This window comes from Chelonoidis abingdonii, chromosome 1 (genome assembly GCF_003597395.2).
Source record: "Chelonoidis abingdonii isolate Lonesome George chromosome 1, CheloAbing_2.0, whole genome shotgun sequence".
Taxonomy (NCBI): domain Eukaryota; kingdom Metazoa; phylum Chordata; order Testudines; family Testudinidae; genus Chelonoidis; species Chelonoidis abingdonii.
Window position 1 is genome coordinate 324,042,093 of NC_133769.1, and position 14,147 is coordinate 324,056,239.

At 47.0% G+C, this 14,147-nt stretch overlaps 1 protein-coding gene across 7 annotated transcripts in view; it reads left to right on the plus strand.

Annotated features, from left to right (window-relative positions):
* The window catches only part of STARD13 (StAR related lipid transfer domain containing 13), a 551,580-nt gene that overhangs the window by 511,309 nt on the left and 26,124 nt on the right, over window positions 1–14,147 (plus strand). For all 7 annotated transcript variants that reach the window (XM_032791937.2, XM_032791938.2, XM_032791941.2 and 4 more), the window contains 2 exons: window positions 7,881–9,262; window positions 11,117–11,290. In XM_032791937.2, coding sequence (XP_032647828.1) covers window positions 7,881–9,262; window positions 11,117–11,290 — 1,556 coding nt within the window. The remainder of the gene's footprint in view (window positions 1–7,880; window positions 9,263–11,116; window positions 11,291–14,147) is intronic.

Below are 14,147 nucleotides of genomic sequence, written 5' to 3' on the forward strand. Positions count from 1 at the left end.
ACAAATGTGCAGGACCATCCAGAAGGGGGGGGCAAGTGGGGCAATTTGTCCCGGGAACTGCAGGGGCCCCCACCAGAGTTTTTCGTGGGCCCTGGAGCAAGGTCCTTCACTCGCTTTGGGGGCCCCGGAAAACTCTTGCGGGGCCTGGGTCTTCGGCAGCGGGGGGTCCTTCTGCTCCAGGACCCGCCGCCGAAGTGCCCAGAAGACCTGCGGCGGGGATGCCCGCCGCCGAATTACCACCGAAGCGGGACCCGCCAGCGAAGTGCTAGGTCTTCGGCGGTAATTTGGTGGCGGGGAGCCCCCACCATGGGTCTTCAGGGCACTTCGGTGACGGGTCTCAAAGCGGAAGGACCCCCCCACTGCCAAATTACCGCTGAAGTGGGGGCCCCCCGCCACCGAAGACCCCAGGCCCCCTGAATCCTCTGGGCGGCCCTGCAAATGTATGCTATAGGAAGAGACTCAGCTCATCCAAATTCATTTCAGTGTTGAAATATACACCCAAGTCTCATTGGGGAAAACGTAATGCACTAAGCCCACTGCACCATTTAGCTGATTTAGGTGGTTTCATTTTTATTATTTTTATCAAAGACATTGTGGCTTAAACAAGAGAGGGAATAGAAAAAGCAAAACATGGATGAACAATGGCTATGCTATTTAAAAATTCGTGAAATGTTACTTCCTGCTCTTTCCCCCTGCATCCATTCCAGATCAGTGAAAGGGAAAGTGGAGTTCGACAATTTAGGGTTCTATTCACAATGTAGGGTTTTCTGCACCACCAAAATCTGTGTAGATGCAATTCTTGGCTGTGCCAGACCTGCCAGTTTCAGTGCAGATGCCTTCTGTCCTCATTTTTTGGTAAACTTAAAATCCCCTCCTCTCTCCTCTCATCCTAAAACATTCAAGGAATGGCCAACTGACCCCTATCACTTCTTGGGGTCTCTGGTGAGTGGACAACTGGCCCTTCTCCTTCCCCATCCCCACAATCTTGCCTCTTCAGAGGCAGAGTCCCCCCACTCTTATGATATTATTGCAAACACCATGATTTTAGGTGGGTTGTTTGGGGAGCGTGGCCTTTTTTTAAAAGCTGCTCTTTATGTCAGGAAGAGACAAGGATTTTCTTAATATCTTTGCTGTTACTAAAGATAGCTGCCATCCCCCATTGTTCTGAATGGAACTGAACTCACAGACTTCCCTTATTTAGCATGGCCACTATTTCCCTACAGCCTTGACAAGTGGAAGTGCCCTAGTAAACTTAGCCACCATTTCAGCACAACAGAAGCTAGACAACGAACGCTCAGCGTAAACTTGCCCCCATAGGTGTATGAGGCAAGAGAGGATGAGGGAACAGGAGAATGTGCAGGGGCAGGAATGAGAGTTGGGCCAGCAGGTATGGAGGATGACTGGAGCAGAGGAAATTGTGGGGACAAAGAAATGTGAGGTGTGGGGAGGAGGACTAGGAATCAAAGAAATATTGGGATCTGTGTGGGAGACTGGGGGCGGGGAGACCGGACAGTAAAAGAATGCATGGAAGAGCTTGCAATTGTGTCTCTACTCAATAATGACAGGTTTGGGAAAAGTTCCTGTGGTCTAAATGCTGTCTGTGCAAATAGCCTTTACAATAAGCTGTCTTACTGGAACACAGAGTGTAGCCTACTATTACCTGGTTCAGAGCTTCAACATGAATGTTTTGCACAGTTCTAGTCTGCACCTGCTTGACTGATTCATGAAAACAAAGCTAAGCAAGCTGCCAAACAGCATTATCAGGAAAGCTAATCTGGGTGAAAGCCTGTTCCACTTACTCTCCTCCCCTTCACCTACCCAACCACACATCACTCGAAGAGATACTTTTGCCATATGGGTGATTTAGTCGTTCAGTTTCCGTTAACTTCAATGAGATTTGCACAGCTAAATCTTCATATATTGTGCTGAAAATATTCCCGTAAATGATTTGGACAGACAAAAATTAGCCTTTGGATTAGCTGCCTTCTGCAGCTGTGGATTCATGTGGATTCCTGCCCCAACTAGAAAAATTTGGCAAAATTACATTAAAAATAAACTGGCTTTATTGCATTTTGTTGGTGCCTATCTCAAGTTTGAGGAAAATATGCCCTTAATCAGGGTTTTTCTCTTTTTAACCAATTTGAATGAATTATGTATAAAAAGCTCTCCCTGAGTCTCAGTTAAATGCTGCTAGTCACTCTTAATGAAACCTGCCCCTCCTCTCCCTTCCACTCATAATAATATTAGAGGGCACCCTGCACATGCCTGTTGGAGTCCTCTGGGTTCTTGGTTACTGTTTACACAGGCAGATGCTGGGAGGTGGGAACGGAAGTTGGGTGAGAGGAGGAAGATCATTGGATCAGAAGCAATGTTCTGAGGCCTTGAGAAGACCTGTTTGAGTCAGCAGTGGGGATCACACTCAATAGATGCTGAGCCACAGATGGCTCCAGAGAGTATAAAATAATATTTTTCAAAAATCTTGCAAAACAAGGCAAGAATATAAAAGTGGCATTTACCCGCCTCCTTTCTAGGCTCCATGGACATCACCAGTATAATGCATGCTGGGGTACCACAGCAGAATGGAAGCTGAGAATCCAAGTGGATGTTATAGAACAAAAGAAGGAAAATATGTGAGAATGCTCCTCTGTCCCAACACACTGGTGCAATTCCACATATATTGCTGAAGTTGGTGGGATTGTGCCAGTTAACTTTGAAAGGAGTAACTCTTTCCTATTCCCCATTGTAAACAACAATGAGAAATCTTATTTGGAAAAGTCTATGACAGGGGTCGGCAATCTTTCAGAAGTGATGTGCCGAGTCTTCATTTATTCACTCTAAATTAAGGTTTCACGTGCTGGTAATACATTTTAATGTTTTTTAGAAGGTCTCTCTCTATAAGTCTACATATTATATAACTAAACTACTGTTGTATTGTAAAATAAATAAGGTTTTCAAAATGTTTAAGAAGCTTCATTTAAAATGAAATTAAAATGTTGATCTTACGCTGCCGGCCCGCTCAGCCCGTTGCTGGTCTGGGGTTCTGTTCACCTAGGCTGGCAGCAGGCTGAGCGAGGCCTGCGGCTGAGACCCCGACTGGCAAGGGTTCATCAGCCAGAACCCCAGACCAGCAGCGGGCTGTGCGGGGCCAGTGGCCAGGATCCAGAGGGCTGGGGGCAGAGGGCTGGAGTCAGTGCTGGGGGTGGGGGTGTAGGTGTCAGGGCAGGGGGGGCTGGGTATGGGTGGGGCTGCCAGCATCAGGGCTATGGTTGGGAGGCAGGGTGAAGGAGTCAACCAGAGGCCTGGGTGTGTATGAGGGAGGTACAGGGCTCAGGGCAGCGGCCTGGGGGGTGTGCAGGTCTTAGAGCAGAGGGCATGGTGTGTGTGTGAGGGGGGTCAGGGCTCAGGGGAGAGGGCTGGGTGACTGCCCCCCTAAGAACTCCGAACCCCGCTGCTCCTTGTCCCCTGACTATCCCCTCCTGGGACCCCTGCCCCCCAGAATCCCACCCCCTATCTAAGCCTCCCTGTTCCTTGTCCCCCGACCAGATCCTACCTGTCCCCTCACTGCCCCAACCCTTATCCACACCTCCATCCGCAGCCAGACCCCTGGGATGTCCATGCCCCATCCAACCACTCCCTGCCTCCTGACAGGACCCCCAGAACTCCTGACCCATCCAACCCCCCCAACTCCCTGCCTGCCCCAACCCCTCTCCACACCCCTGCCTCCTGACAGGAACCCCAGAATCCCAACTTATGCAACCCCCTGAGCTCCTTGTCCCCTGATTGCCCTGACCTGTATTCACTCCCTGCCCCCTCTCAAACCCTGGGACTCCCATGCCCCATCCAACCCCCCCTGCTCCCTGACTGCCTCCTCCAGAGACCCCCACCCCTAGCCACCCCCCAGAATCCCACCCTCTTCCCTGACTGCTCCCACCCCTTATCCAACCTCACCAGCCCTGGGCTCCTTACCATGAGTCTCCATGCAGAGCCAGATACGCTGCCTCGCAGGAGCACACGGCCCTGCCCCTCAGAGAGCTGTGCGCGCATCAGCAGAGCTCCAGGTGAGCGGAGAGTGTGTCTGCCTCCCCGCGGAGCCAAACGCTGCCCCGCGGGAGCACGCAGCCCTGACCCCCAGAGCGCTGCATGCGGCGGCAGGGCTCCAAGGGAGAGGAGAAGGCAGGGCAGGGGCCAACAGCTTGCTGTGCTTGGCCCAGTGCTCTGGCCTGGGAGCACGGACCCCGCGGCTTGCCGTGCGGGGAGAGTGGGGCCATTTTTCTACACTGGGTGCACAGCTATGCTTCTGCTCCCTGCCCCCGCGGGGGGAGCAGAGGGCAGAGGAGAGCAGGCAGGGCTGGGCAGGATTTTTAATGGCACGCTGGAGTCCCGGCAGGCTCCAGCGTGCTATTAAAAATTGGCTCACATGCCGTCTTTGGCGCGCGTGCCATAGATTGCCGACCCCTGATCTATGACATGCTGTAAACTTTTAGTAAGACAGGATGCTACAGTATTTCAAACTGATTTCTTTATAAATTATACACTTGAGACAGCGGCATTAGATCCAGAGCCTTTCATTACAATATTGCAGTATTTGAATTCACCCTAGGTCAGTAGAGACTCAAACTCACTGGTCAGTTGCCTGTATGAATTGAATTGTTGAACGCAAATCTATTAATAGTGGGCAAATATAAATATCATCATATCATCGTAACTGGCAATAATTGCCGTCTTCATTGGGAGACTCATCATTACATTTTGTATGATTATTTCTATGTTATCAGGGCAATCTGATATCTAACAAGAGCACTAGGGGATTCAGGCTGTTCATGGGTTCCAACATCCCTTTTGGAGCCTTCCAAATATTATTGCAGAGAATGTCTTTTTGATACAGTGTGAGGGGGTTGGCACAACGACTGCCAAACAACTCATGTGACTGCTGTGATGCACCATCTTCCCCTCAGCAGGTGCATAGTGGGAGATGTAGACCAACCATGGAGCCCAATCTATAGGAGGGAATGGCAGCATCAGGCACCTCTCATGAGGAACCAAGATGACATTACAGAATCAAAAATTGTATGTTTTTGATTTTTCAAGGAAAACTGACAATTTTCCATGGAAAATTTCAACATGACAAAACTTTTTTCTCATTTTCACTGCAAAATTCTAGTGTGGGGCTCCATTTTCCAACCAGCTCTAGTCAGCAAGTAGTCCTGGCTCTGTTGTGCTGGGATGTAGAACTCATTCCCCACCACGCTTCATGTTCATCTCTAGCCACTGTTTAAAAGTATCTTTAAGCCTTTTGTCCTCCAAAGGATATTTTAAGCAGAAACACTGTTGGCTTCATATTTACTGCCCTTTCCCATCATACTCCCCCTCTCCCTGAATTTTCTTGTGCATTGTTTCCACCACTTCAGCTTTATTTCTTTGGGTTTTAAGACAAAGGGACTAGATCTTCATCTGGTGTAAACTGTCATTGCTCCAATGACTTCAATGGAGTTTTCACAATTTATACCAGCTGAGGATCTGCCCCAATGTCTTTTATTATGTTTGCAGTGTAGCTTACCATTTTATTATTGTGTGGTATAGGGCCCTCAGCACCTAGGCAGTGGACTGCTTTATAATGGCAGATGAAATTCAGTGTTAATAAATGCAGAGTAATGCACACTGGGAAACATAATCACTACTATACATATAAAATGAATGGCTATTAGCTAGGATGGGCAGGGATGGTGTCTCTAGCCTCTGTTTGCTAGAAGCTAGTGTAACCCACACAACTCCTGGATGTGATGTTCTGTCCCCTCTGGTGGCACCGAGACCACTTAAAGATTAATCAGTCTGCTATAGCCTTAGCTAAGAGGTATATGGGTTTTAGGACATGCAGTAGAGGCTCATGCATTTAGCTCCAGAGGTCCCAGGTTCAATGCCAACGACCGGGCTCTGTCTGCGTTACACTGGGAATGGGCGACAGGGGATGATTCACTTGATGATTACCTGTTCTGTTCATTCCCAGTGGGGCACCTGGCATTGGCCACTGTTGGAAGTCAGGATACTAGACTAGATGGACCTTTGGTCTGACCCAGTATGGCCATTCTTATGTTCTTATAAAATAATGGTTAAAATATTTTAAATTTCTACCCAAATTTTTTTTAAAAAAATATTCCTGTTGTGGCACTAGTAAGACCATAACAGGTGGATTTTATAAGTGCCTCACTTGTTTTCAGTCCTCTTGCCCATGAATTCCCCATTCAATAACAAGCTGTCACAGAGAACCAGGAGGCATAGCTGTCAAACAGTCCATCCCTTTCCCTGCAGAAAAGATATCCAAAGCAGGACCAGCTGTTTCTAACTCTTTTTCTACTGCTTCTCTAACTGCTTGTTTGCTGCCCCTAGCTGCAGAACTGAAGCATTTACTCCTGTGGACTTACGTCAGCTGTAGAAGAAATGTGTACTACTTGTTATACATAATGCCGAAATGAATCAAAACAACTTTTCTAGTTTAGCAGCTTTATTTTATTTTACGGTTTTGACAAGATCTAAAATTGATGTGTCAAGCTTTAAGTGATGACCTAGCAAAAGCTTACAACAACAATATGGCTTTAGGGTGATCTGCCACTTTACTGATTACATCACAATGTACATCTTTCAAACTTCAGTTTTATTTAAGATGTATTTTACAAATTGTTTTATGTTTTCCAATAAGACTAAGCTGCCAGGTTCTAGACTGCTGAGAGATAATACAACTTTGCCATCAGAATGGCATATAAAAATACTGCTAAGAATAGATTTTTAAAATGAGAATTTTCCAGTCCCAAAATAGTATTTTTAGTTTACGCCTTGTTTTACTGCCTTACTGCTGCTTCCAGGAATGAGGGAGAATAAGACGACTGTTTCAATGTCATAGGTGAAGTTAGTTTGTTCTACTTTAAAACAACTGTACAGGAATAGCTTGGTACGGGACTGCTTCAGAGTCAATGGAAAGACTCTAATTGACTTCAGTGGGCTTTGGATCAGCTTGTTAGTGAGTAGTGAGCTAAACAAAAACTGCATGGCCCAAGCTGACAATTTATCAATTTTGTCTGGGACAACTGAGTAGCAGATTCTCATATTGACTTTAGGATCTTTTTATTTTAATGATTTTTTCATTTTATTTTACTCAGTTATTACACTGTTACTATAGCTTATGGTGCTTAGTATTTTATCTGTAAATGTTTATTTTTGTCTGGGGGGTATGTGTGTATAAATGAACAAATCTAACTGAAGACTTAATCTTCCTGCAGGTTAATTCAGATGATTAACTAGGTTTTCCTGCTGGCATTGCAAATGTCTGTTTACTTCTCACAGCAAAACAAAATATAATGGGGGATACTTTGCTTGAGGTATGCACATGGCCCTGTTACTGTAGCATCTCATAACCCCATAATTTTTAATGTATTTTATCCATCCAACACTGCTGTGAGAAAGGGAAAGTTAGGTGTGTAACTGCCATTTGTGCCCTTGAAAATCAACGCTTTGTATTCTTAAAGAACTGCTTAGACCGCAATCTGGCATTGTGCAGCATGCAGGCAGATTGCTTGTGCCTGCTCAAAGCTCTGCTGAAGTCAACAGGCCGTGCATGGGCACTTAGTCCACTCGTGAGCTCTACAAGGCAGGAACGGGGCCTTATTCCTTCTATGGTAGCATGTTAATTACAGTGTCTTTGCTCTGGAATGAGAAAGGCTGCATAAAAGAGCTGGTATCCATTATGCTAAGAACCGACTAGTCTTCTAGAGCCACGTTGCCATCTGTAGCTTTCACTGTATGAGCAGAGGGTTCATGTTTGTTACAATATAATCAGAAAAAGAAAGAAAAGTTCTCTGTTGAACAAAGTGTAACATACTGTTTTCCAGAGTGAAGACTCAGATGAAGAAGACTTCTGTGCCATCAGTAATAAATGGACTTTCCAAAGGACGAGCAGAAGATGGTCTCGGGTGGACGACATTGACACTTTGCTTCACCGATCAGATAGACATGGGTCTTCAGGGGACATTAAAATGAAAAACACCCCTAGCAGTGAGAGCGTCCTTACTGATCTGAGTGAGCCTGAAGTCTCGTCTATTCACAGCGAGAGCAGTGGGGGAAGTGACAGTCAGCATCAGTCTGGTATCAACAGCACTATCAGGGAGATATGTGACTGCTCAGGACAGTATAGTATAGAAAACACACTTACACGTTACACCACTCCCGTCAGCTGTACCCTCTCCCAGGTTCCAAAGGAGACCACAAATTACTTCTGTAACCTTAAGAATGAGAAACCAACACGAACGAGAGCCAAGACCTTTCTAAAGCGCATGGAGACACTAAAGCCTAGAGGTGCACACGGAAAACTAAAGGGCTTGGGAAGGCCTGGTGTCTTAGAGATAAGCGGACCTGTTCTTCAACATGAGCCAAAATCCTTAAAGGACATGCACTGCCTGCAGATAGTGAATGGAGATGCAGCCAAAAGAGGACTTTCCTTTTCTGCCAAATCCAGCAGTGATAGTAGTCAGTCAGAAAACAGCAGCAGTGGCATGAGCACACCATGTTTTAAGGAACACAAATGTTATGAAACAAACAAGCGAGGTGGTATGTACCTGGAGGACCTTGACGTTCTTGCTGGAACAGCCCTGAGACAAGTGGTAGACGAAAACCTTAAAAATGGATTTCACTCCCAAGAGAACCTGGTTGTGCATATTCCCAAGGACCACAAACCTGGAACTTTTCCAAAGGCACTTTCCATTGAAAGTCTCTCACCGACTGACAACAGTAATAGTGTAAACTGGAGGACAGGCAGCATCTCTTTGGGCAAACAGAAGTGCTCTACTCCTAAAGAGCCCGGACTCATGGCTTGCTGTCCTAAAGAGAGTAGAGTTAGTATTTATGACAATGTGCCAGGTTCCCACTTGTATGCCAGCACTGGAGACCTATTGGACTTGGAAAAAGATGAGCTTTTCCCTCATTTAGATGACATTTTGCAGCATGTCAATGGACTTAAGGAGGTTGTAAACCACTGGTCAAAGGATTTACAGTCAGAGCTGCAAAGCAATGATTTATTGGTTGGGGAATCTGCATCATTCCCATTCCAGTCGCCCACCCAAATCACATTAGACTTTGAAGGGAACTCTGTTTCTGATGGTCGTACTACACCTAGTGATATGGACAGAGATGGAACATCCCTCAATGAATCAGAAACCACTGGTATTAGGGACAGGAGAGACTCTGGTGTAGGGGCATCTCTCACCAGGCCAAACAGGTTGGTAGCATAATTCCTTAAATAATTTCTTCTATTTTTCATTATTAATGGGGTAGGTTGTGAAAAATGATATAATAAAGCAGGAGCACACTATCTGAGCGTTGTGAACAGTTGTCAAAGCGTCATGATCATCCTGCCTTGCCCATATTGCGAAATTGGGAGGGGGGACCCAGCTAGATAGAATGGCAACTTCTAGGAGAAGAGGGCCTTGGTATGAAAAAGGTCGGGAGTCATTGTAATAGAGCAAACTACAGTGCACGCTTTCTTCCACAAGGTATTTTAGTTCAAAAACGTAGTGTCATATTCACAATGGGATGTATATTCAAACTGGCCTCTAAAATGTGCCCCATCAGTTTGTGCAAACAGAGGCAGGAACCAAATTTTCATGCACAAGATTAGAGTCTACTTTGAAAAAGTGGCCCTGTGCTCTTATGTAGAATTTACAGTGTTTCCCCAAAGCCCCCCACAGTTGGTTAACCCCCAGTGTATTTGTTAATGGAAATGTTAGGTTGGACCTCCCTAAGGGACACCGAGTGTTTGGAAACTCATTCTGCATTATTAATGAATTTTGTGAATTTGAGAGAAGGGGCTCAGTTGTGCCCTGAAAACATAGGCCTGAATAAGGGACTTTGCGAAGCTGCATTGCTGGGGGTGGGGGTGTCTGAATGTGCAGTGGGAGTGTGGCTGCCAGGCATGGTGCTGTGCACTCTCCGCTCTGCGGCCAACCACTTCCATGTGCTCCCCCACAAAGGTTCCATTGTTTTTATTTTGTTTTCATCAATTAACATGAGAAATCTTTGAAATCTCCTGTTTGTTCTTTACAGCACTGGACATCACACAAAAAATCAAGCTTTGAGATACTTGAGTTTTATTTACACCCAAACAGCACCCTCTCACACCTACCTTTGCTTTCATTTCTGTATAGTTCTCTTAGCACTGAAAACTCACTCAAGTGACAGTGTACATGGCCCATAAAAGCATTATTGGTTACCCCACAAGCACATAAGGTTTTGTTAAAGATGGCTTCAGTTAGGCAGCCTTTGTCCAACCCACAAAGCGGGGGATACGGTTACTAACTAAGACATATCATGTGGGAGAGGCTCCAGGAGGCAGGAAAGTGAATTTAAAAGAAAAGTTACCCACGCACTCCCTACAGACTATGGAATATATACCTGGGAACGGCTTACTAAACACAGTGTACTAAAACAGCTGGTCAGAAATGGAAAAAAACTTGGCGATTTTGACTATTTTGAGGGACTCTTATGCAATCACTTCAATTCTGGCATCAGTCATTTGAATTACACTGGATTTATTCTGCTGTAACTAAGAGCAGAATTTGGCCCTATGTATTTTGATCTACAGGTAAAAACGCACACAGATCCAGATGTGCGGTCCAAGGTCTTAACACTGCAATTGCTTATAACCGGCCATATTGCTTATCACTGTGTTGAATTCCACAGAAATCAAGGAGACTACTCACATATTAAGCGTATACCTAAATGTTTGCAGAATTTGGGCCAAAGTTCATACCTTGAAGAAGAAATGCAAAGGAAATGCAAACGAGTTATCTTAAATAGTCAGTATATAAAATGAGTCAGTATATAAAGAAAGTATCTTGGGTCAGATTCAAAGCTCATTAAAATCAATTGGATTCTTTGCATTAACTTCAGTGGGCCTTGGATCAGGCTTCCTAGAGCCTCACAGAAGCAAGGCACTGCATTCTCTGTCCCCAAGATCAGTCCTTTTGACAAGAAATCACTGATTTGACATTGACAAATACTGTATATCATCACATTTTTCCTAATTGTGGCACCATGTAATCTCATTTTCCTTTTCTCCTTTCTTTTGCTGAAGGCGATTACGCTGGCATAGTTTCCAGATCTCTCATGGCCCAAGCCACTCTACAGCATCGCTACAGCTCAGTAATCAATCAGCAGCCCAACTGAATCTACTGCAAAAATTTTCCTTACTTCACCTTACTGCCATCATGGAAAAATACTGCATGTCAAACAAACATGGCTGGACATGGTAAGTGTATTATGTGTCTCACAAAACAGATATATTTAGAAGGAAATTGTTTCTCCCAATTATATTATTATCTTTCCACTAACCTAGCCCCTTTCATCTGAGAATCAGAAAGTTCATTTTAGTCCATAGTTATATAGTGAGTCAGTGGCAAAACCAGAAATAGAACCCAAGAGGTCTGATCCACCTCCCTGCTCTAACCACTAGACAACCCACCCTCTCTCTAATAGCAGCCAGGTACCAGAAAAATAAACAAGAAGAGTAGGAGTGAATAATTACAAAGAGGAAATTTTAAAATAAGGTTCTCTAAAACTAAAGTTGTGGTTTGAAAGGAGCAGCTGCTGGTCGTACATCAAGTATACAAATTTGTTTTATTGTTGTTTTTTATATTAAAAAGGAGTGATTAGCAGTGGATAGGTGGAAGTCATCTAGAGAATATTATCCTCCTGTACATGCAGAAACATTAGTCCAGTAATGATGATGATAATACTTCACAGTGAGACAGTGCTTTGCACCTTCAAAGCACTTTACAAACATTAACTAATCCTCACAAACCCCCTATCTGCGGTTGGCAAAATAATTACAATAACTCCAAAGGTATAGATGGAGAAGGAGAGATGAGAGGTGAGGAGCTAGAGTCACAAAAGGACTTAACTTCCACATTAGGTGACTAACACCAAAATGTCAGCACCACTGGCATTTACAAAACCCCTGCTCAACTGCTAGCTAACCCTGGAAGAGCCTAAAGATCATTGGCATCTCAATTTCCACCATTAAAAGTCTCCTAGCTGCCTAAGTTTCTGGCTCTGGGCATGCACACAGCTGCCTTAGTCTAGATGCCACAGTGCCTAAATCCTAGTGGGGTGCTGCAACTAGGCATTTCCTGGCCTAGCTGAGCTGTGGGGCCCAATCCAGTAGCTGTTCTCAAGGTCTGTCTAATGTTTCACAAAACAGACAGCAGGGAGGCAGCAGCCTCTTTTGTAAAATGTATCCCACTGGTCAGGGAACTCAGCTGAGATGTGGGAGACCCTGTTTCTATTCCCCCCTCTGCGTCATGGGGAGAAGAGATGTGCGCTTGGTTCTCCTGCCTCTCTGGTAAGTGGGCTCTAGGGGATCCTGATGGAGGACTCTTTCTCAATCTCTCCTGTTGAAGCTGTTCCTCTGTGTACAGACACATAAATATTCAGTGAGCCAGTGAATGATTCTGTAGTCCAGGGGTCGGCAACCTTTCACAAGTGGTGTGCCGAGTCTTCATTTATTCACTCTAATTTAAGGTTTCGTGTGCTGGTAATACATTTTAGTGTTTTTTAGAAGGTCTCTCTCTATAAGTCTATATATTATATAACTAAATGAGTGTTGTACTGTAAAATAAAGAAGGTTTTTAAAATGTTTAAGAAGCTTCATTTAAAATGAAATTAAAATGTTGATCTTACGCCGCCGGCCTGCTCAGCCCGCTGCTGGTCTGGTGTTCTGTTCACCTAGGCTGGCAGTGGACTGAGCGGGGCCTGTGGCCGAGACCCTGGCTGGCAAGGGTCCGGCAGCCAGAACCCCAGATCAGCAGTGGTCTGAGCAGCTCAGCCCACTGCCGCTCAGGAGTTCCATCCGCTGTCTCCTGCCAGCCGGGATCCTGACTGCCGGATCCACTCAGCTCGCCGCCAGTCTGGGGTCCCGGCCCTGCCCACATACAGTGGGTACCTACCTTCTCCCTGGTTCTGGCCCATCTCTTCCTCTCTCTGCACTGAGCTGAGGGTGGATGTGCACTGAGCACAGGGCTGGGGGTGAAGGGTCTGGCCAAGAGCTAGGATGAGGGAGGAGGCTTAGGGTTGGGGCAGGAGGTTTGGGTGTGGGGCACTTACCTGGGCAGCTCCCACCTGATGCGAGAGGTGCAGGTGAGAATGTTGGGGGGGGTGCAGGAGCTCCCGTTTGGTGCTCAGGGTGAAGGTGAGGATATGTGGGGGGGTTCATGAGTGTGGGGAGGTGCAAGAGTCAGGGCAGAGAGCTGGGGGCATGTGAGGGGGTGCAGGTGTCAGGGCAGAGGGGGGGCTGGATATGTGTGGGGGCGCCAGAGTCAGGGCTGGGGTCGTGGGGTGGGGGTGAAGAAGTCAAGCAGAGGTCTGGGTGTGTATGAAGGAGGTACAGGGCCCAGGGCAGGGGCCTGGGTAGTGTGCAGGGGTGTGAGGCTCAGGACAGAGGGCTGTGGGGGATGGGTCAGGGCTCAAGGCAGAGGGCTGGGTGACTCCCCCCCTCAGAACCACCAACCCCCTCGCTCCTTGTCCCCTGACTACCCCCTCCTGGGACTCCTGCCCCTAACTGCCCCCCCCGGACCCCATCCCCTATCTAAGCCTCCCTGCTCTTTGTCCCCTGACTGCCCCCCAGGACCCTACCCCCTACCTATCCCCTGACTGCCCCAACCCTTATCCACACCCCCACCCACAAACAGACCCCCGGGACTCCCATGCCCCATCCACCTGCTCCCTGCCCCCCTGACAGGACTCCCAGAACTCCTGACCCATACAGCCTTCTCCCTGCTCCCTGCTTGCCCCCAACCTCTCTCCACGCCTCTGCCTCCTGACAGGACCCCCACTCCGAACTTCCGACTCATCCAGCCCCCCCAGGTCCTTGTCTCCTGACCACCCCCTCCAGAGACCTCTTCACCCTAACTGCCCTCCCTGGACCCTCCTTGCTCCCTGTCCCCTGATTGCCCTGACCCCCTATTCACCCCCCACCCCCTAACAGACCCCGGAACTCCCATGCCCCATCCACTCCCCTGCTCCCTGACTGCCCCCTCCAGAGACCCCCGCCCCTAGCCACCCCCTGTCCAACCCACCCTGCTCCCTGTCCCCTGACTGCCCCCACTCCT